At 41.7% G+C, this 22838-nt stretch overlaps 1 protein-coding gene across 2 annotated transcripts in view; it reads right to left on the reverse strand.

Moving 5' to 3' along the window:
* The window catches only part of MYH9 (myosin heavy chain 9), a 50898-nt gene that overhangs the window by 6702 nt on the left and 21358 nt on the right, over window positions 1-22838 (reverse strand). For both annotated transcript variants that reach the window (XM_069967383.1, XM_069967384.1), the window contains exons 6-35: window positions 22432-22524; window positions 21879-21942; window positions 20388-20486; window positions 20140-20283; window positions 19551-19646; window positions 18825-18943; window positions 18581-18733; window positions 17866-18039; window positions 17601-17774; window positions 16637-16751; window positions 12924-13117; window positions 12052-12173; window positions 11761-11830; window positions 10900-11060; window positions 10079-10187; window positions 9799-9930; window positions 9130-9336; window positions 8423-8560; window positions 6425-6548; window positions 5927-6098; window positions 5596-5808; window positions 5340-5484; window positions 4683-4889; window positions 4481-4585; window positions 4177-4329; window positions 3181-3429; window positions 2790-3002; window positions 1754-1966; window positions 429-590; window positions 56-184 (exon numbers count right to left, since the gene is read on the reverse strand). In XM_069967383.1, coding sequence (XP_069823484.1) covers window positions 56-184; window positions 429-590; window positions 1754-1966; window positions 2790-3002; window positions 3181-3429; window positions 4177-4329; window positions 4481-4585; window positions 4683-4889; window positions 5340-5484; window positions 5596-5808; window positions 5927-6098; window positions 6425-6548; window positions 8423-8560; window positions 9130-9336; window positions 9799-9930; window positions 10079-10187; window positions 10900-11060; window positions 11761-11830; window positions 12052-12173; window positions 12924-13117; window positions 16637-16751; window positions 17601-17774; window positions 17866-18039; window positions 18581-18733; window positions 18825-18943; window positions 19551-19646; window positions 20140-20283; window positions 20388-20486; window positions 21879-21942; window positions 22432-22524 — 4449 coding nt within the window. The remainder of the gene's footprint in view (window positions 1-55; window positions 185-428; window positions 591-1753; window positions 1967-2789; window positions 3003-3180; window positions 3430-4176; window positions 4330-4480; window positions 4586-4682; window positions 4890-5339; window positions 5485-5595; window positions 5809-5926; window positions 6099-6424; window positions 6549-8422; window positions 8561-9129; window positions 9337-9798; window positions 9931-10078; window positions 10188-10899; window positions 11061-11760; window positions 11831-12051; window positions 12174-12923; window positions 13118-16636; window positions 16752-17600; window positions 17775-17865; window positions 18040-18580; window positions 18734-18824; window positions 18944-19550; window positions 19647-20139; window positions 20284-20387; window positions 20487-21878; window positions 21943-22431; window positions 22525-22838) is intronic.

Here is a 22838-nt window from a genome sequence, read left to right on the forward strand (position 1 = left end):
GGATACTGCTCCCCCAATTAAGCAGTGGTGATTGTACATTAGCAGACTGTTTTACCTCTTGCATATGGATCATCTCTGCCTCCATACTCTTAAATTTCTTTTCATTTTCTTTAGATTGGCTTAAGATGTCATCCCTGGACGCTCTGGTGTCTTCCAGCTCTCTCTGGTAATCCTTCATCTGTGCCTGTTTTGTAAAATGGTAGATATAGTAAATGGGCAATGCATAACACCCCCCCCCCCCCCCAAACATAACTGTACTAATACTACTGAGCATTGCAGTGATTAAATATTCCGTCCGTATACTTTATTACTTCTGTAAAATCACAGATATGCTTGCGCACATTAAAATACTTATACCAGTTACACATGCAAACCCTTTGCATATATTATATATGAACATTTTATCCACCAACTCCGATAAGACTTACTTGCAGTTTGCGCAGCTGTTTGATGGCTTCTTCTCGGTTTTTGTTTGCAGAGTCAATTTGTCCCTCCAAGTCTTTCAGATCCATCTCAAGCTTCTTTCTGGCTGCAACGGCCAATGTACGTTGCTTCCTTTCATCCTCCAACTCTGCTTCCATTTCTTTGACCTGAAAAGGTTATTAAGTGTTGCAAACATGGCTGTAAGTAAGTGCAGGCAGTACTGAATCATCAAGTGTGAAAAGATTTATTGGTTTTAAAGAGAAAAAATAACTAATAAAATTCTAAATATTTAGAAAACAAAAAGCAATACCAATCTTTAATCTTTTGCAGCTACAGAGAGAATGAGCCCAGAATCATAGTTGTATTCATGTGAAAGTCATAGATTGGCACATTAAACTAAAGATTTCAGAGGACCAGATGACTGTCTGAATGCATATTAGATGTTCTGCTGCCAATCATTTGTCCAATGTCGAGAACACAAGTCTGGGCGTGATTTCAACGCACCCAAACTTTGTCCCCAAGGCAGATAAGCAACTTTTAGAAGTGCCCTGCTGCGTTTTACTCACCAATCCCCACTGAGAACAAATGCAAGCTCTGTTCAACTGAGTGCATGTGCAGGAGGGTTGTGAATCTTTGGCCGACTGCTATCAATATGTATAGCCACCTTTAAGGGTTTCGCTAATTAAAATTTACTTGTCTTCTATCCACAGGATAGGAGACAAGTAAGATGGCGGGGGTCTAACCACTGTACCCCTAACCCTTTTGATCTCCAGATTGGTTCCCCAGCTCCTTTGTTTTGAAAAGACACGGGTTGGTAAGTGACCTTCGGTTCTAAACACTATGGAGCTGCTGGAAAGACCTAGAGAGACAGCTCCATAGAAAATGAATAGAGCTGAGGGCCGATCTGGAGATCGCCTGGGGTACTGGGGTCAGACCACCGTGATCTTTCTTGTGGACAACTTCGTTTTAATTGGAGAACCCTTTAAGACTGACTAGGTAACTGCAGAAGGGATGCAACCCGGGTACACAGCCTTTAGAAAGAACTGGTTTTCAAATACCATTTAATACCATTAGGAGTCTGGCACAGACATGGTCAATTTGTGTACATTATAAGCTTCACATTTTCCCATGTTACCATTTCTCTTTAAAAGGGGATATTTGGTATCGATGCAACCTTGCTTAAGACTCCTTACGACAACAGAAATCAATATTTCTGCATAAAACCTCAGGGCCAAGAACCAAAATTAGAAAGTGACTACATCAGATGTAGCTGTAATCGTGCGCATCTATAGTCGACAGCCAAGTGCACGTAATGCATGAGATGACTCACTTGTCTGACAAGTTGTTTCTTCTTGTCTTCACTCTGCTCATCGCGTCCTTGCAGATCTCTCTCGAATTGTGCCTTCATAGCTTGCAAGTTGACTTCTAAACGCAGCTTGGCATCTTCTGTGGCCTGCAGCTCATCTTCAAGCTCCTCCAACTGAGTCTTCATTTCTTCTACTTGCTGTTCCAGTGCCCTCTTAGATTTCTCGAGTTCGTGAACCTGTAGACACAAGTGAGAACTTAGCACACGGGCAAACTAAAATTCACACACATCTAACCTAATAGTCTAAGGTGCAAATGTTAAGTGACTTTCTAAGCAAGACTGTAACACAAGCATCAAATTTGTCTTTGGATGACCATCGTGTTGCAGTTGTGTTCTCTCTCAATGTGACCACAGTGACAGTCATTAAATGTGATGTTGCAATGGGACATTGCAGTCTGTGTGTATTACAACCATAGGAATAACCCACAGCAAGGATCCCTCTTGAAATATAAACAACCAGATAATGGCACAGTGCCCACTGTGGTTTACAATCCCCACAAACCTCTTGCGGAAAACCTCCAGAGAATGCCAAATCTTATTTTATAACATTTATTGCGTATGACATTCCCCAATTCAAATGGTCCTTTAAAGCTGCCACCAAAGCATACTTACAAAAATAAAAAATACTGCCGTGCCCGCCAACACCTAGACAGCTATCATCTCATTCAGTAAATATCCAACATAGCTCTTACCAAGTTTACACATACTGATCTAAACTGTACATCCTCCACTGCAGTCTACATGGATGAGCAAAATGCCCCATTTAACATTGAAACTTAAAATAGGCAGTGAACAGAATACTGCAGCCACCAGTAAGCGTTCACCTGGCACTGACCACCTATACACTTTGTTTGACGGCAGCCACCAATGGCTGCCATGTTTTAGTGGCATAGTACAAATGCTTTTGTGACAATCTATTTCTATGTGCACTGTACAGGCATGTGACAGATTAAAAGTTTGTGAGCAACGAGAAATCAAACCAGAATCAAAACAAACTTACGCTCTTTCCAACATCGTCCTTAGAGCTGACCAAGTCTTCCATTTCAGTACGCAGCTGCTTGTTGAGTCTTTCTAACTCAGCCTTCATTTCCAAGGCCTCTTCAAGGGAGCGTGCCAAGGCAAGGGCTTTGGTTTCTTTTTCACGAGCCTCTGCTTCGGCACGGTCACGTTCTTCTGCATATTTGGCAGAAATGGTCTTCTCCTCACCGAGCAACTAAGGGAATCAAGAGATAAAACCCTGTTAATTTACTAGCTTTTATTTCTAGTACAGAGGAACACTTAAAACCAGCAAGGACAGCTGAACAAGGCAGCTGGCCTTGGGCAAACTAAAACACTTACAAAATAAAGGATTCAACCCAAGTAGAAGTAACCGTTTCATTTGCTTAATATACCTGGTCGAACTTTTTCTGCTTCTTCTCCAAGTTGGAAACGATCTGACGTTGGTGATCAAGATCCACACTAATATCTTCCAGTTCCTGCTGAAGCCTAGTCTTTGTCTTCTCCAGCTTGTCGTAAGCCGCTGCTTTTTCTTCGTATTGTTGATTTGTAGCTTCTAGTTCTTTCTGCAGTTTCTTCTTTGCTTCTTCAACAGCATCTAAGGACCCAACGCTCTCCTCCATCCTCTTTTTCATGTCTACCATCTAAGAAGATACAAAGAGTCGACTATACCATTACCGGTGTGAGGATCTTAGACAAACCCTTTAATTAGGAAGAAAATCCTGAAGTACACCCTTTCTGATATAACAGTCAAAGGTAGATATAGCCTACTGTGTAAGAATGTGACTGTATAAGTATGTCTATACATAAACTGAATTCTGGTTACATACATTTAAGCCAAATAAAGCTAAATTTACACTAACATTCTAACACACACACACTTCATGCTAGTGAAGATTTGACCAAGAGAAATAAAGCGGTCGTCCCATGATCAGAACTTTTTCCCTACCCACAACATAACATGTTGAAAGAGGCAGTGGCAGTAGGGGTGTCTGTGGCTGGCTATCAAACAGCAAGATAGCCCATCCGCAGGACAGGGGTTATTTTGGATATTGGGATAACCCCTTTTAAGACTAGGCCAAGGTTAGAACTTCTACAATACCAATCATTTAAAGAGAAACCACCAGCAGGTTAGAAGCATCTAACCTGCTGATGTGTCCCTATAGAACACGGAGAATGAAGGTAGTGTTCTTACCTTCATCCTCAGCATCCTTTTCAGGATATTATCTTTAATATGCTAATGAAGAGTTTCTGTGCTGTGGGGGCGGTCATACCAGCCTTAATGCACCAATCCACGCCAGCTGTCCCTCCCCTTCTAACATTAAGGCAGCGCTCTGCTGATATTTGTGCCAAGGTCAGACTATACATCCCATTTTCACCAGATCACTTACCTGTGCTTGCAATGTTGAAATCTGCTTTGTCAAGTTTCGCTTCGCCTCCTCTTCTTCCTCTATCTGCTCAATGAAACCATTTCTCTCATCTTCCATTTGTTTCAGTTTTGTACTGAGGCCAAGCTTTTGACGAGTTTCTTCTTGCAGAAGTTCCTAAAGTAACGTAGGAGAAAAGAATAAGAATCCACCTCAACATATTTTTCTACATATCTGATGTACCGTAATACTATGAATTGCTCAGCAATACTATGATTGTTTAGCAATTTTATACTTTATGTGAATTGCACTGAAAAAAGTTACATACCTGAGTGTCCTGAAGCTGTGATTCCAAAGTGGTAAAGTCTTTGGAGAGTTTGATAGACTTGCTGTCTGCTTGATTAAGCAGCCCTGAGACATTGTCCAATTCCAACTTTAAAGGTTTAAAAAAAAATATATAAAAAAAATTAGCAAAGGGAAAAAACACCAAAAACAATTTAATGTGCCGAATACCTAGAACTGTAACTTACCTGCAGCCTGTTTGCCTTCTCAGCCAACTCTGTCCGTACTCTGTCCCCTTCTGAGATTTTCACTTGCAGCTCCTGTAGCTGGGCCTCTACCTTCTTTCTCTTGTGCTCAGAGTCCCCCTTGCCTTGGAGCAGCGCCTTCACCTCATTGGCCAGCTCATTACGCTCACTCTCCAGAGCCTGTTTGGCTTTTTCCAAATTTCCTTTCACCTAAATGAACATAATTTAAAATTGTGCCATTGGTGTTCTTTACCCAATGCTAGGTTAAAAGTTCCTATAACTGCAGTGATGAATGAGAAGTTACAACCAGATCTCCCTAGAGTAAATGTACATGTAAAGCTGGCCATACATCTTCAATAATAGCTCTCTCCTGTCCTCCCAATACACACGAATGTGTGGCTCGGCAGAACGTTCCTGTGTTCTTTAGGAGGAGGGGAGGGGTGAGCTGCAGTCTGGCAGCGGCTTCATTCTCCAAAAACACAAAAGGTCAGGTGGTGATATTCCCTAACGCTTGACCCATATCACCACCATCACACGACGGTTGAGTCTCGGGAGAGCCCTATACACTTTATACTGATGGAACTATAAAAAGTGGAGACCTTAACGCCAGATGGTAAACTATGCATTTTTATGTACATGCATTTTATGTAGTTTACTCACCCGCTTTGTTTGCTCTAGCTGCTCAGAGAGCTCCTCTACGGCTTGGCCATGTTTCTGTCTAAGCTCCTGGATTTGGGCCTCGTGCACTCGGGCTTCCTCATCCAAGTTTTTCTTCAGCTGTGTCACTTCTTGCTCTCGCTTTGTTCTAATGTGATAAATTACAAGATATTAATCAATCTGTAAAGACTCTGCACCAAAAAAACAAAAGCAAAAAAAAAACAAAAAAAACAAACAAACAAAAAACACAAAGTTATACCGGAGTTCTTGTTGGGCTGCAGTGGAGTCCAAAGTATCTTCTAGTTCTGTCTTAAGAGCCTCAAGTTCTTCTCCCAGATCCCTCTTCTGTTTTTCTGCCTTGTTGCGAGCTGCTCTCTCTGCTTCCAGGTCTTCCTGTAATTCGCTGATTTGTGATTCAAGCTCCCGAATTTTCTTAAGAGCCATATTCTTCTGCCCTGACTCCTCTTCCACTCTGAAAAACATTTAACAGCACAAATTAGAATGGTAGCAAACAAGACTAGAGACAACTCAAGAGGAAAGTCCCTATAGAGTACTAGAGATCTGTGACCAGTAAATGATGTACGACTAACCTTGCAAGGGTGGCATTTAATTCTTCCTCCTTTTTAGCTAGCTGCAGTTTTAATTCTGCTATCTGTGCTTGCAGTTCAGCGATTTGATCATGTAGATCTGTAGAGTCTCCCTCTAACTTGCGGCGGGTTTTCTCGAGCTCCTGGCGCTGCTTCTCCTCACGACGCAGGCGTTCTGTAAGCAGGTTCAACCAAAATATTTGTGAGCTTGAAGAAAATTAAGCCTTAAAATAGATTTTCCATCCAAACATTTTGAGTAAAGCAGCTCCTAAGCTACCCATGCATCAAACTTGCCATGCCTACTACTTCTGGGGAAAAAAAAAAGGGCTACCAATATCAGCCAAAATAATATACACAGTACAGTACATCTGGCATTGCCAATCAACCCCAATCTTATGGGCACAGCACAATTATTCATTGCATCCATAGTGCCCATTTCATACAGTTATTTATCCCATCCCATTGGCACGGCCCTGGCTCTCACATGTTAGGCGTACTTACCTTCCAAGTCAGAGATCATGGTTTCATGCTTGTTCTTTAATTTAGCCAGGCTCTTTGACTTTTCCTCTTCCTCAGCTAGATTGGTTGAAAATTCTGCAATACGATCCTCAAGAAGTCTCTTCTCCTAAAAAAATGGAATTCAGGGGTGGGAGATATAAAACAGGATGAATACACATGGCCTAAAGTGGATCTACCCTTTATAGAGATATTAATGAGGCCTTTACAGATCAAGTGACGTTCAGACTAGGAAGCTAATCGTGTCAGACAAGATCAAGGTGTGAATTAGGACAAAGCATACAAATCCTTAAATATTTTACAGATAGATTAGAGAACTTGTTCTAGAGAACTTGTTCTAGATAAAGTGCAAGTAGTCCAGCAATCCTAGAAGCAATGGTTGTTGACAAGAACATAGAAAAGGCCAAATTATGACTTTTAACCCTTTGAGGACCAGGCCCAAAATGACCCAGTGGACCGCGCAAATTTTGATCTTAGTGTTTCCGTTTTTCCCTCCTCCCCTTCTAAGAGCTCCAGCACTTTCAGTTTTCTATCTACAAGCCATGTAAGTGCTTGTTTTTTACAGGAATAGTTGTACTTTGTAATGGCGTCTTTCATTTTACCATAACATGTATGATGGAATTCCAAATATATTATTTATGAAGATATAAATTGGTGAAATCGCAAAAAAGAATGCAATATGGTAACGTTTGGGGGGTTCCTGTGTCTACGTAATGCACTATATGGTAAAAGCGACATGATACCATTACTCTATAGGTCAGTACGAACACAACCATATGCAGGTTTACGCAGATTCTCTAATGTTATATATTTTTTTTTAAATGAAATCCTTTTTTTTGGCAATTAATTATAAATAAAATGGGACTATTGTGACGCTTATAACGGTTTTATTTTTTCACCTACGGGGCTGTATGGGGTGTCATTTTTTCCGCCATGATCTCTAGTTTTTATTAATACCATATTTGTGAAGATCGGACGTTTTGATCACTTTTTATTAATTTTTTTATATATATAATGTAACATAAAATCGGTAATCCGCGCACTTTTTTCCCTCTTTTCGTGTACGCCGTTTACCGTTCGCAATGACGCTTGTTATATTTTAATAGATCGGACAATTACGCACGCTACGGTATATTATATGTTTATCTATTTATTTATTTTTATATGTTTTATTTATATAATGGGAAAGGGGGGTGATTTCAACTTTTATTGGGGGAGGGGTTTTTAACTTTTTTTTTTTTACACATTTGAAGTCCCTTTGGGGGACTTTTACATTCACTACTTGGATTTTTACACTGATTAATGCTATGCCATAGGCATAGCATTGATCAGTGTTATCGGCGCTCTGCTCATTGAGCCTGCCTATGCAGGCTCAGTGACCAGAGCGCCGATCGGACCGCACGGAGGCAGGTGAGAGAGCTCCGGCGGCCCGTTTTACCGATCGGGACCCCCGCAGTCACACTGCGGGGGTCCCGATCGGTAGGTGACAGGGGACTCCCCCTGTCACTTACACTTAAACGCCGCGGTCGTTTAAGGAGTTAATGACACGCGGCAGCGCGATCGCTGCAGCGTGTCATTACCGGTGAGGTCCCGGCTGCTGATTGCAGCCGGCCCCCACCTGCTATGAAGCGTGCTCCGCTCCGGAGCACGCTTCATAGCGGGAGAAACACCCAGGGCGTACAGTTACGCCCTAGGTTGTCTGGGGACAGACTTCCATGGCGTAACTATACGCCCTGGGTCGTCTAAGGGTTAAGAGGGGCTTGCACAGGGTTAGAAGAAAATTGCTGGTTCTTCCACTACCAGCACAACATATGTACAAGGGTTGTGTCTGGTATAGCAGCTTAATGCTACAGAAATTATTGCAATACCACAACACAACCTGTGCACAGATGGGGCACCATTTTTGGAATAAAGTAGTCATTTGTAGTGTATATCTGGACCTACTGCATATAATATGGCTGCATCCTGTGTTTATTTTCTCACCTTGCTCAGTTTGCTAGCTTGATCTTCTAAGACGATTACATCCTCTTCCATCTTCTTCAATTTTGCCTCAATTGTGACTTTCTCCAGTTGAAGCTTCTGTCTGGCAGCTTCTTCTTCCTCCAGCTGTTCCTCTAGCTCCTACACAAGGTAAATGAAAAGGCAAGCACAATTTTAGCTAAACTGAACACAATATCCTTGTGTTAAAAGGTATTAGATACACTGGGCACCACCTCAAATAGAAACTTTGGCAGCATTTTTAAGGGCTTTGTCCGTTGGCCCACTACCACCTTTGCAGTGTCTGGCAGGGGGTACACATTAGGGACTCACGGACATAACTCATCTTATGACATGCATCTTCGCCTTCCTTCAATGGGCACTCTGTCATGTTAATAAAATCTGATCATTCAGGTTCTGGGTGTTCAGGATGAGAGATAGCTAGAAAGATCTAGAAACTGAACACTTAAGTATTTTTAGCCCCTGCCAGCTAGGGGGCAGAATTCTCTGCTGTGCACTTCTCTTCCTCCTTATACTAGCAACTGGTCAATGTCTGGACACTCAGATACAGAGTGATCAAAATGTATTTATTCTTTTAAGGGGACAGGTACACAAAAAGCATAAATTCTCTAAAGTATTGTCATGGGTTTAAAAAAAAAAAAAGTTCTAGCCAAAACTACACTCTACTTAGCATTAATATGCTTTGAACTTACCCCAATATTCTGCTGCATTTTTTTCTTTTCAGTCTGCAGAATCTGGCACCGCTCCTCCTCCTCTTCTACCCGGGACTCCAAATCATGTAAGATCTCCTCCAGTTCCTGCTTCTTAGCGGCTAGCCGAGCTCTCATCTCTTCTGCTTCGGCACAGAGCTCTGTTTCGGCCTGCAACTGTTCCTGCAGCTGCATTTTCTCTTGGTGAAGCTGAAGATGGAAAAAACACAGAGCAATAAGACAGACCGGACTTATAGTTTATAATGGTGGCTACAAGTCAAAAAGTGTAATGTTATCCAAGTCACAGAAAGGCATTAATATAACGTCATTAGCTGGCTGTAAGATGTATAACTGGTTTACAGTCATGACTGGGATACTCCTACATGCCAGACTTGAGTTCTTTTACATAGTCTTAGTGCCACCTATACTGTGCCATGTGTATCTACAAGGTACACGCACTAGTTTTACTAGTAAAAGTTGCAATTCACAGTACAATGTCCATTTTTTTTGCCACTAAATACCAGTGCCATTCGGCATAAGTGAAAGCATGCGTGAAAAGTCAGACTAAAGTGGATGATGATGTGGCTGGCATAAATACTAGTAATGTGAGTGGTGGTTAAATACAGAAATCAAATGTGAAAAGCAATTTTACAGTCATTTTTTAATAATCACCTGCGTCTGTAACCGTTCTAAGTCTGAAACTTTCTGTTCTGAAAACGTTTGAAGGTCCTTCACTTTTTGAAGTTCAACTTCCTTTGCGTGCAGTTCTTCATCAAATCTGTTAGCTTGTAACAGTGGTTTAACCTGGAAACAAAAAAGTTACTTAAAAACCAAGTATTTATGCCATATACCTGGATTTATGAGGCTCTGTTCACATCTGTCTTTAGAGCCTCGTATTTCATAGGAATAATGCAGCGCTGACCACTTCCCTTACTGAAATCCAGACACCCACCTTTGTGAACAGCCGCCACCACTGCCAGTTCCTCAGTTTTAGGTAGGCTGCACAATTCCTCTGAATTACTTTCATGGCGGTAAGTTGCTGCTGACGTTTGGCGAATGCCCTGAAAATAATCAGTGTCAAAGAAATTCAGCAAAATGCTGTTCATATAACAAGATTGTTTTTTAAGTAAAAAAAAAAAAAACGTTTAAGCATAGAGCAGAGGAGAATGGTGTCAGGATACTCTTCTCTTTAGTCAGGTCCTGGGACCATCTATGATCCACCTCGAACCAGACAGGTTCTTAAAAGTGATACCGTCACCTACTTATTCTATGTTCTCTGCACCATCCATAAGCATAGACGCTGCAAATTTCATATATACCTGTATGAAACTTGTCAGTCTTTTCTAATTAAAAAAATAGCTTCATTTTATCAGGTCAGTGTCAACTAGGCGGGGCTTCATGACAGTTAGGCCCACTCAGCCAGGAGATAAGGCGCAACTGCTGTGAAGCTCTGCCCAGTTGACTCTGTTAACCAATAAAATAGGAGTGTATAGTATAGATACTGTCACACCATAAACACCAAGTGTAGGCAGTATGGCACAATACTGCTTAGGAGTTAGAGCAGGGGTGGGGAACCTTCGGCCCTCCAGCTGTTGCAAAACTATAATTCCCATCATGCCTGGGCCCAGGCATGATGGGAATTGTAGTTTTGCAACAGCTGGAGGGCCGAAGGTTCCCCACCCCTGAGTTAGAACGTAGCAGGAATGAGACACACACACACACACACACACACACACACACACACACACACACTACATATATGCGTGCACTCACTTTCTTGCAATGTAGCCTCTGCACCAGGCTTGAAAACCGATAATCACATCAGTAATTTTAAGGTCACGTTCTTCTTCTAAATGAGCAAGGACACCAGCTCTGAAGAACACTTTGCTTTGCCCAATGCGATAAAGGTTGGAATCTAGCTCCAGGGCTTTGATCTGTAAAACATGACCAAGGTTAGGATACTATTAGTACAGGAACAGATGTACACAAAGTGCATCCAAACATGGAGGGATAACCTTTTTCTGATTTAAAACAGAACCAGTCACCATGAAAATGCTGCCTAATCATCCATTACATTATATAGCAGGAGCAGCTAAACTGGATATCATTGTTGTGGGAAAAGTTCAGTACAATCGATTTTATCAATTTAAATCCCTACTGAGAGTTTAGGAGTCCAGTGGGCGGTCCTAATCACTAAGCCATTTCTATTGGGAAGGCCTTCAATCATCAGATAGGACTGCCCGCTGGATTCCTATCAAGCACAGAAAGTACATGGATGTAACTCAAGTTCATATATCAATCTGCTCAGCATCTCCTGCTCTAGAACACTCTACCAACAAAGTGAACAGGAATTTAACAGGTTAACTTTATACCTAGCATAGTCTCCAATATGTGCAATTCATATTTACACTGGTGACATTCATAACCTCTGCAAAAATCTGCACGGTAATATTTACACTGCAGACATATGAGAGCTGATATACATTTGATTCTGGTTAGACAAGTTTTGAAGTTTCTAAAAACATGTTTCCACATATTTGATGGCTGGTTTTATCTGGTACATTTAATGCTCCTATAGTTAACACACGTAATACTGTATGATTCAGCAAGAAGTAAAAGTAGCCTTTTACTCACCATTAGAACACATGCTTGTTTTCCATCCATAAAGCCTTTGGGAATGGAATTTGGAGTGAGAATTTCATATCTATGTGGAGTGAGGGAGAAAGATGGTTTGGTAAGGTGGAAGTGAGACAAGATCATCAGTTCTGAAAGTTATTCTGTTAATCTAGGTTTGTGGGTTTTACAGCAAATTTGCTACAGAGCAGCAGCAAAACCCTCAAGTGCATTTTATAGAGAAAAAGGCTCAGAATTTCATATACACAAAGGATCACTTGACCATTAAATATCAGAATTAATATTCTCTACCTTTGGCGGAACTCCTGGAATACAACTCTATTAGGAAATCCTTGACGACAGATCCTGATGCCCTCCAACACACCATTACAGCGCAACTGATCTAACACCAAGTGGGCGTCCAGTTTACCAGACTAGAAAAGAGTGAATAAGCTTTATATTTTCTATGGCTAAAAATATTATAATATATACAGTATCATTCTATTATATCTTATTTTCCGGCGTATAAAAATCAGGGTTAAAGTCGGGGGGTCGTCTTATACGACCTTTATGGTCGCCCCATATGGTGGGAGGGCTCAAAAATGGCCCCATCCCCACCGTATGGGGAGACTACTATAAATAAAATAAATAAATAACTCACCTAGGGCCCGTTCCCGGTGCAGGCAGTGTGACGTACACTACCGGTGACTGAGATCGCTGAATCTCTCCCTAGCAGCCGAGCGTCTCATCGGAGAGGCCCAGAGACTCTTAGCTGCCGGGAGAATATGAGGCTTCGGCAACTTCCAACGCCTCTCTCATTCTCCCGAAGCTCTCCCGGCAGCCGAGCGTCTCCGATGAGACACTTGGCTGCTAGGGAGAGGTTCAGCGATCTCAGTCCCCGGCGCAGGAAGTGTACGTCACACTGCCTGTGTCGGGAACGGGCCCTAGGTGAGTTAAATGTTTTTGTTTGTTTTCTTAATTTAGCTGAAGTTAACCCCTGCCTGCAGCTGTGGGTTAACATTTACCGGCATATAAGGCGAACCCCTGACAATCTGCTTTAAAGTTAGGGGTCGTCTTATACGCCGGAAAATACAGTAATACGATTATATTATATAAATATATACTATAAATATATAATATATATTACATACACACAATACTGCATAAAGCCAGTCACTACATACCTTCTTTTCATGATTTGGGATAATGCAGCGGACAAAGTTGGGGTTTGTGTTCCTTAGGGTGGCCATGAGCTTAGACAGCTGTTCCTTATATAATTGACCTACAGTACGGAACATTCCCTTCCTGGTCTTGAAAACACCTGGCAAAGCCGCTTCACCCATGCCTGCTACTTGGTCCAAGCCAACAATGCGATCCACTACAATCATGATAGAAAAGATAGGAATTTAGAAGAGTTCACTTCCTAAATCTTATGGTATACATTCAAAATTGTATCCTTATTGCTCACACCTATTTAAAAAGTCACAGACACCGGCACTACAACTCTTTTCATGCGGTTGGGATCCACACAATGGTGAGTGGAGTAATACACTGTATATTCTGTGCGGTGGTGCTCACTTGCTGAACGGCAGTCCAGCACTTTCACAAACAATCTCGAGTTAGAAAAATAGCAAGGGCACTCACCGGTTTGTGCAGTAATCTTTATTGTTTTCTTAATAAAACATGGTATAGCAGGCGGCGAGGACGCCAAGCACCTCTAAGGACAGCTGTTTCGCAGTATTCGCTTCGTCACTGACGAAGCGAATACCGTGAAACAGCTGTCCTTAGAGGTGCTTGGCGTCCTCGCCGCCTGCTATACCATGTTTTATTAAGAAGACAATAAAGATTACTGCACAAACCGGTGAGTGCCCTTGCTATTTTTCTAACTCGAGACTTATTGCTCACACCTGTACAATATATAAGAGAAATGAACAACTTACCCATGTTGCAGCACTGACTTCCCTACAGTAAAAGGGCATGTTCAATAGCTATGATGTGTCAGTGGTTCAGCTGCATAATCCAGGTAAGGATCCCAGCGCAGGAAAACCTCTAATTCATTGCACTTTCAGCAATTGTACAAACATTAACACTTCAAATATCACAACACAAGCGATAATGATAGGAACAACCCATGCAAAGTGCATTTTAGTGATAAGATTGTAAAGAAATTATTTAATCTGTTGTGACACTGGTGCTCATGCTTCAGCTGCTTTTACAGACTTTGGTACCATAAAAGTCTCCAGACTCTTCAAAAGTCCGAAAGCAAATTTCTATTTCTTGTAAAGAACTTTTATAGTGCATAGTTACTCTGGTATATAATAGCCACATATTACTGCCTAAAACGTAAAATCCATCTAGTGTGCATTTAAAGTGAATCTGTCAGCTGCGATCCATGTTCCGTAGATAGCCATTGAGTCAAGAAGACACATTGTACCTTTGATATATCAATCTGTGCTGTTATTCTGCTAATCTTTTGATGAAAGTAATGCCTCCTTCCTTCCCATCCCTGACCCCGCTAGGAGCTCTGCTTGCAGCTGACTGTCAATCAAGCAGAATCAGGTATAGGAGGGGGACTGAGGAGGTATTCCACAGATCAGGAGCTCCAGAAAGTCTCCAACACTTTTTACTGGAGAATAAAAGCATTTTTCTATGTTCTGGAAGCATTAACAAATATATACAAGGTACTAACAGTGTCAGCTGGAATTCACACTCCAAACTGCTAAAGCCCGCCCGACCCCATCATTCCCCTCTCGAAGTCCCGGTCTCTGGCAGCCGGGGTGACATGTCCCCTTTAAATTCGCTGCACGCCATTTCAGAGTTTGAAAACGCAGATCTGCGGCATATTTTCCCTACTGACTGGAGCTCCCATGGTGAGACGTCCCTGTTCCCCTGCCAGCCTATGCACTGGCCTCCAGCAATGTGCTGAGTTGACACACGGCCGCAACAGGTTTCTACCAGACATTACTGAAGCCGGAAGAAAAGATCAGCAGGGGATCCGGGAGGCCCCTTGGCTGTTTTTTAAAAAGGGTATACATTGTATTATACTGAGTATACATTGTATATTGGGCCATGGCTCCTGTATTATGAATAGACACACAGCCGCAACAGTTTTCTACCAGGTTTCTACCAGACATTACTGAAGCCGGAAGAAAAGATCAGCAGGGGATCCGGGAGGCCCCTTGGCTGTTTTTTTAAAAAGGGTATACATTGTATTATACTGAGTATACATTGTATATTGGGCCATGGCTCCTGTATTATGAATAGACACACAGCCGCAACAGTTTTCTACCAGGTTTCTACCAGACATTACTGAAGCCGGAAGAAAAGATCAGCAGGGGATCCGGGAGGCCCCTTGGCTGTTTTTTAAAAAGGGTATACATTGTATTATACTGAGTATACATTGTATATTGGGCCATGGCTTCTGTATTATGAATAGAGCCGCAGGTACGGCACATGACCCACGGCTCGGGGGGGAGGGGGGAGGAGGCGTACACCAGAAGAGCGCTGTACTTTGCTGCGGGTCATGTACCGTACCCATGGCTCTATTCATAATACAGAAGTTGGGGACCAAAACGGAGATCGCCGGGGTGGTACAGTGGTTAGACATCCTGCGATCTCCTACTTTTCCCTTATCCTGTGGAAAAAGTTTTTTTCCTGGAATACCCCTTTAAATAAACTAGATCCATAATACACTCCACAGCATATCTATGCCTGTATTTCCTCTGTTACACCAGCTGGAATTTAGAATCCAGCAGCTTGTGCTAGGAAGTAAACACAGTTCCCATGATCCCACGCTATCCGAGCTCGCCGAGGACGTACAGGATTAGAAGAGCTCACGAATATGTGGAACACGTATATTAGAAACCTGTATAAAATTTGTTCTTTACATAAAGAGGCTTTTGCTTTTGAGTACCATCTCTTCAAACAGGTGAAAAAATGAAATTCTGTAGGATTTGGGGAGAAACTGATCTGAGAAATCTGCCCTGCGGAATCATTTGGAAATTGTGCTCTCAGTGAAAGGAGAAATAAATCTATATAACCCCTAGATCAGGAATGGGGAGGCTGCAGCTCTCCAGCTGTTGCAAAACTACAATTCCCATCATGCCTGGGTAGGCAAAGCCAAACTGTTGGCTGTCTAGGCATAATGGGAATAGTAGTTTTTTTTTTATGGCTAAGAGTCACTGGCAAAAATTACACATATCACTGCAAGGTTACCAAAAAAAAAAAAAAAAAAAAAAGCAGATATTCTGAAAATCCAGAAACTGAAACTAAAAGTGGTGGCATAACTGTTCACATCCTATAACTTCTCACGTTGATTCTTAGGTAAATACTATACACTTCTGAGGACAGGTGCTCAATGATTTGTGAAGGAGATCAAACTTAAGACAGGCAGGTGAATAGCCACGCCATGCACAACAATACCTGCTACTCTGAATCACCTCAAGATAGACAGGTGCCATTTCTGAAGATCTGATGAAAAGGAGAAATTAAGGGTTTTTGAAGAGCAAGCGACAAAACAGAAAGATCAGAGGGAACAAGAGGCGTCACAGAGTAGTTCCGGCAGCTGGGCGGCTCTGACAAGTGTTTTAGTATAAACCTAGAACTATTAAAGTTATTGAACAGTTGAAGATTTGACAGTGGTCAAGAGAAAGATTGGAGGGTAAATAGTGTTTTTTCTTCCACCATAGGGTTTATAGCACAGTCTAAACACATACACCTGTTGGCACCCAGAGCAGTCTTGTCTTCCCCAACCTGTGGAAAATCTAGCACCGAAGACAGTCAGGGCACAATGGGAGATGTAGTTCTGTCACCAGAGCCACAGATTGGGAAACAATGACCTAGGGCTATGACAAGTGTTAGGCTAGATCTGCTAAGTACTTTTATAATAATTTCTTACCATCTTTCCAAAGCTCTGACACAAATTTATCAGATGACTGGTTCAGAAGTGTGGCAATGTTATCGTTCAGGGGGTCCATATTCTTCATAAGCCACTCATCTGCTTTGTAGTCAACCTATGGAAGACAAAGTGCTTGGAATAAAACCACACACTATCATCTTTCATTAGCACAGTCCAAGCTTAAAATTACACTAAAATTCATGACGTGTGACAGTCACTTCACAGCGACAAGTCAAAAGTTTTTATCAACCAGACTGAGTGTTCACATTCCCACAACTACTAGATAAGAGACGAGTGCGGCTGAGCACTTCAGCGGTTGTATTCTATAGCAAGTGTATGGAGCCCATGTACTGCAGCAAGCTGGAGAGAAACGCTCAGCCGTGCGCTTCTCACGCCTCATTATAGCAACTGGTGGAGGTCTGAATACCTAGATCCTGAATGATGCAACCTATTGATGTGTGACGCGTCATAGTAAGATTTCAAAGGGTCAGAATGTTTTCAAAACCTGTTCTATTCTTTAGTGCGGACTCATTTTAGCAGTAAGGACACAGTCCACGGATGGACATTTCTGCAGCAAACCTGCCATGATTAACGTTATGCTTTAAATCATATAAATTACCAAGCAGTTGTATGTCACGTCAGTGCCAATGAATAACCATAGTGCACTAGGTGGGCTTCCCTACTTTTAGTACATGTTGTAAAAGCCATCTACTGCGGCTAAAGAAAAATAGCCTACTGCAAACTGAATGCACGTCCTTGGCTGCTGAATTGGTTTATAGAGATTCTTTTCATGCCAAATGATCAATGTTCTCCTCTACTTTAGCACCAAGTAAAGATGTACATTAAGCTTCATATAACCATAAGAACACTGTGCCTATAAAACCATAGCCTTGCTTTTCTCTGCTGTCCCACTGAAGATCACAGTACTCTAGGAGCATGCACGTATCTTTTATTTATACATTACCTTCCCAGCATAATGCATGATGCAGAAGTCAGCTTTATCCTTGAGCTGTTTGGGCTTTTGGAACTTGGAATGGGTGCCCTGCTCCTGAACCACTTTCTCCACAAAGCTTTTATCTGTAGCTTTTGGAAACCAACACTCCTCATCCAGAAGAGCCAGGATACCTGGGGGACCAGCCTTCAAAACAATAAAACACATGACCAAATTTTTAAAGAGAACAAAAAAAACAACAAAAAACACAAAACTGATATAGGCGGCTTTAACTCACAGGTCGTTCTATCAAATCGATACAAGGCTGAAGGTCCAAGCCAAAGTCGATGAAATTCCACTCGATCCCTTCCCGTTGATACTCCTCTTGCTCCAGTATGAACATGGTGTGGTTGAAGAGCTGCTGCAGTTTTTCATTGGTGTAATTGATGCAAAGCTGCTCAAAGGAGTTCAGCTACAAATAGGAAAAACAGAAAGAAAGGTCATCAATAAAGAAATTGCTCTTGACGATTTAAGTCTAGAGTTTGCAAAATCTCTTAAAAGTTTAAGGCCTTATACCCATGTTCTGTGAATACGGTCCATGCATGGAAGATGTGCTACGGACCATTTGTATCAGTACAGTACTGCAAAGAGTTAAACAGTTTCAGAGCTCCTGGCATCATTATGATATACGATGCCGGGAGGTCCATACTCCGCATACACTGACTGTGCACTTGCATGTAAATAAGGCCTAAAAGTGATAAACTATATATAATATGATCTATTTTTTTATTTATTTACGTCTTTATTGTACACATTGTTCCCCTGAGGTGGTAATGACTTTTAGGAGGCATTTTTGTACTGCTGATCTCCCTCTAAGAGGGCTGGCATTTTAGCCCCAATAACTTATAACACACAGTCCACCAACAGTCACCAATTTCTTGTGGGCACTTCCTAAAGCATGTATACACTATGCTCATTTCCAGTGCACAAAACCTAAATTTCACGCGCCTTACCTCAAAGATCTCAAACCCGGCAATATCCAGAATGCCAATGAATGACGCGCCTTGCCTCTTTGTTTTGTCTAAGGCTTTGTTAATGCGCATCACGAGCCAGCGGAACATGCGCTCATACGTTGCTTTAGCCAGTGCCTCTATAGCAAAGTCTGCCTAAGAAGAAAATGGGAACAGATGTAAATAACTTGTATATGATGAACAGGGTGGTCAATGAATAATTTTTTTTAAAGAAGTTAATATTTACCTGTTCTTTTGTCTGTGCTTTTTGAACATAGTCTCTGCCAACTTTGATGCGTGGTGTGAGGATTCCTCTGGTAAAGTCGTTCACATTAACTCCCAAAAGATGACACACCTTCTGTGCAGCTGTAACCAAAGAAACCAGTTGAGATTATTATTGCATGACAATGGGAATGTTCTAGAGCCAATTACACCTCAGCTTTTATTTTTCCAGGGCTCCTGAATATTTGAAAGCTGAGCTCTGGTTCTATGAGCAAAGGATATCACTCTCAGATCTATAAGAACGATGATGGGTGATTTATCAAATGCTTACATGGTAAGCAGGGTGCATATACATTGTCCCTCTCCAATGAAATGAATGGCAGTCATGAAAACCACCAAGTGAGAGCAAAGCGACTTGTACATATGTGAAGCATTCAGTTGCAACATTCCAAGTAGATTCCTAGATAGAGATTAGCCCAACTCAAGCATACTCAAGTGTGTCCGGACCCGGTTGTTTCAGCATTTCATTACCAGGGGCTGAACTTGGATGCAGCCCTAAGGCTGCCTGGAAAACATGTATACAGCCATAGGCCTATGGCTGTATCCATATCTTCCCAGACTCCCTAGGGCTGCATCCAACTTCAGCCACCGGTAATCAAACGCTGAAACATCTGGGTCCGAACAGACTTGAGCATGTTTGAGTTGTGCTCATCTGTACTAGTCATAGCAATCATCAGTTTGTATATTTTACCAGTGTTGTCCGGCATGGAAGCCTGATCTGTGTTACGCTCCTTCTTAAACATGATGTTACCCAGCTGCAGTACACCAGAAACGACTTTCAGCAATCCTGCAGACACAAACATTAAAAATTAGAAAATGGGTGAACATGAGAACATGGCTGTTTTCTTCCAGTTTCTTAGTTTAGGATATAGCAGCTTAGTTCCGTTAAAGAAGGGATGGGGAACATTCGGCTCTCCAGCTATTGCAAAACTACAATTCCCATCATGCCTGGGCAGCCGAAGCTTTAGCTTCGGCTGCCCAGGCATGATGGGAATTGTAGTCTTGCAACAGCCGGAGGGCCGAAGGTTCCCAAATCCCTGCATTAAAGCAATTGGAGCAGAGTTGTAATACCACACATATCCTGAAGATATGAGTGGCGCTGTTTGGAAACAGCTATGTTTTTGTAACCTTGGATAAGCCCTTTAAATATTTACACTTTGAGATAGGTGTAAAAGTACATGTCTAGTTTTCAGCTACTTGCTTAGGAACTTTAACCCCATGTAGTTTTTAAAAGGATTATACGTAAAGAAAAGCTGTAGGACTGGGACTTTGGCACATACCAATTTGTTCATCTTCAGGGATGCTCATGATTCTCATTGCTTCCAAGGTTTCTTGAAACAAATCTTTGTCCTGCTGACCTGGGATGGTAACGTGCCCATTGGAAAGGAAGCGGTACTTGTTGTAGGGCTCTAACAGAAGATCAGCTACAAGAGAAAGTCAGGTTATTTTTTGCAGGATTACAATACGTAAATACATCCAAAGTGTATTATTTTTACCCTTCTGGGCAAATCAAATATTGAAATCTTACTTTTCAAGGCTTCTCCAGATCCTGATAACAGATAGTAAAACATGTGAAACGTTCTCTCGTCTTTAGCCTGTCGAATTGCACGGGATTTCTCCAACAAGTCTGGTGTGTAGTTAAGGTAAAACATTTATCGACATCCATTAAACTACAATGTGAATATGATCCTCTGCTGTTGCTGTGTAGATTAGGTTACAGGGAGAGTACATACAATTCTCCTGAACCATGACATGTTCTAGTGGAAGCAAACATAGATGTTAGTTTCCTAATCCTGCAGAGTGTCTGGATAAGAGTGCCCAGCTGCACCCCATGCTGTTTACTCAGGTAGGTTCAGTGTCATTCCTTTATTCTATAAAACCTCATCTCAAAGGCTTTATACGTGGTGGCTGGGACGCGGCCAAAGTGCGGATGTTATGCAGCCAAATATGTGGCATAGTTTTCATAGTGACTGCAGCTAAAAGCAGCTTGATCGGTATTGGCCATACAATAATCGCAGCTAAACACAGCAGGCTGCTGCACCACTACCAGAAACAAAAATATCTCTAAATGCAGTCAAATCTGAAATGTGCACCGATTCACAGTTTATCATAAACTTCAATATTAAGTTTTAGGTCCTGTACAGATCAACTGTAAAAGCAAATGAGAAACTTTGTAATATATCAGACAATAATGCTTTCTTCTGTTATCAAGCATTTTCCTTCTGCTTAACCTGTCATCCTCCCTGAAAAAAATCAGCTTGGCAACAATCTTTGATTAATTAGAGACTAGCAAAACCTAGAAGAAGTTGGATGCAGCCCTAAGGAGTCCTGGAAAACATGGACACAGTTCTGTGGCTGTATCAAAGTTTTCCAGGACTCCATCAAGCTTCTGCAGCCAGCGATAATCAAATGCTGCATGCTCTGGTTCAGATGTGCTCAAGTTTTGCTCATCTCTACTGGTTATGATTTGCAGCTAGCTCAGGCATCAGGTTACAAGCAATAGATGCCCATGGAGGGAGGGGGGTGTCTGGGAACACACTGCAAAGACAGCTAAAAGTCAACATCCAACGCAAAAATCTGCCATATAAGTTAAATTACGGCCAGATCTAGGGCTTGCCCCTTCAGTACAACCACACACTTAGGCTATGTTCACACATCTCGTTTTTTTTTTTTTTTTTTATTTGAACCAAAACCAGGAGAGGGTTGAAAACACAGAAGCTGTGCAAATCTTCCCAGTATAGTTTTCTCCTCTTAGATCCACTCCTGGTTTTGGTAAAAAAACCCCCCAAAAAAAACAACATTTTTTGTTAAATGTTATGGTAACGGACATCAGAATAGATCACAGCCTGTTACAGTCACCTCTCTCCCAGTAAGGGCTCCAGTAAGAGTACTTGAACTTTTCCTCATTTCTTCATCAGTCAATCAGCAAAGTAACTTGCTGTGACTCAAGTCTTTACCGGTATCTGGATTGTACCGGAGAAGTTTGCTCCTATGAATTTTCTACATGTAAAAAGGATACAGGTTTCTATGTTTGCTCCAACAATGAAGCCGTTCACATCAAAGTTAATCCGAATAAATTTTCCCTAGAGTAAAACAATACACAGTGAGGTTTTCAGTATTTTTTTATGCATATAAAAACCCATACGGGTCTACCCTGCCCTTTAATTTCTTATCAAGATATGCTTAGCCACTAGAGATGAGCGAACCTGGAGCATGCTCGACTCGATCCGAACCCAAACTTTCGGCATTTGATTAGCGGTGGCTGCTGAAGTTGTATAAAGCCCTAAGGCTATGTGGAAAACATGGATATAGTCATTGGCTGTATCCATGTTTTCCAGACAACCTTAGAGCTTTATCCAAGTTCAGCAGCCCCCGCTAATCAAATGCCGATTGTTCGGGTGGACTCGAACCCGGTTCGCTAATCTCTATTAGCCACTCTACATTTGGAGTCAGGAGCCTCCAAATACATCAGACACAAAACAATTGTAAAAGCATACAGTTTTTAGAAGAGACATTGCTAAACATGATCATTGGGAAATAAAGGGGTTTTAAGAGCTAAACTTGATACTTACGAATCTGGATGAATTGTCGTTTTTAACGGTTTTGGCATTACCAAAGGCTTCAAGGATTGGATTAGCTTGCAACAACTGTCTTTCCAGTTCACCCTATGGAAGAAAATATATAATATGGTTAGGTATATGAAAGGAAATGTGTACCTTTAAGGTCTATAGAAAATATTGTAAATTGTAAATACAGTGCATTCTGATTTTTGCAGTCAGATTTTTTTTGTCTCTTAATATGTGGCATAGACTTTCCCCCTAACAAAAGTGTGTGTGAAGGAGCCCCAAGAAAGTAGACAACAGATTAGCACAACACAAACATGCTAGAGTCAAGTCATTCAGCATTTGAACATGGTGGCTGCTGAAGTTGGATGCAGCCCCAGGGCAGACTGATAAGTCCAGACTGTATGCACGTTTTA

The sequence above is a fragment of the Dendropsophus ebraccatus genome, chromosome 4 (assembly GCF_027789765.1).
Source record: "Dendropsophus ebraccatus isolate aDenEbr1 chromosome 4, aDenEbr1.pat, whole genome shotgun sequence".
NCBI classification, from domain to species: Eukaryota; Metazoa; Chordata; class Amphibia; order Anura; family Hylidae; genus Dendropsophus; species Dendropsophus ebraccatus.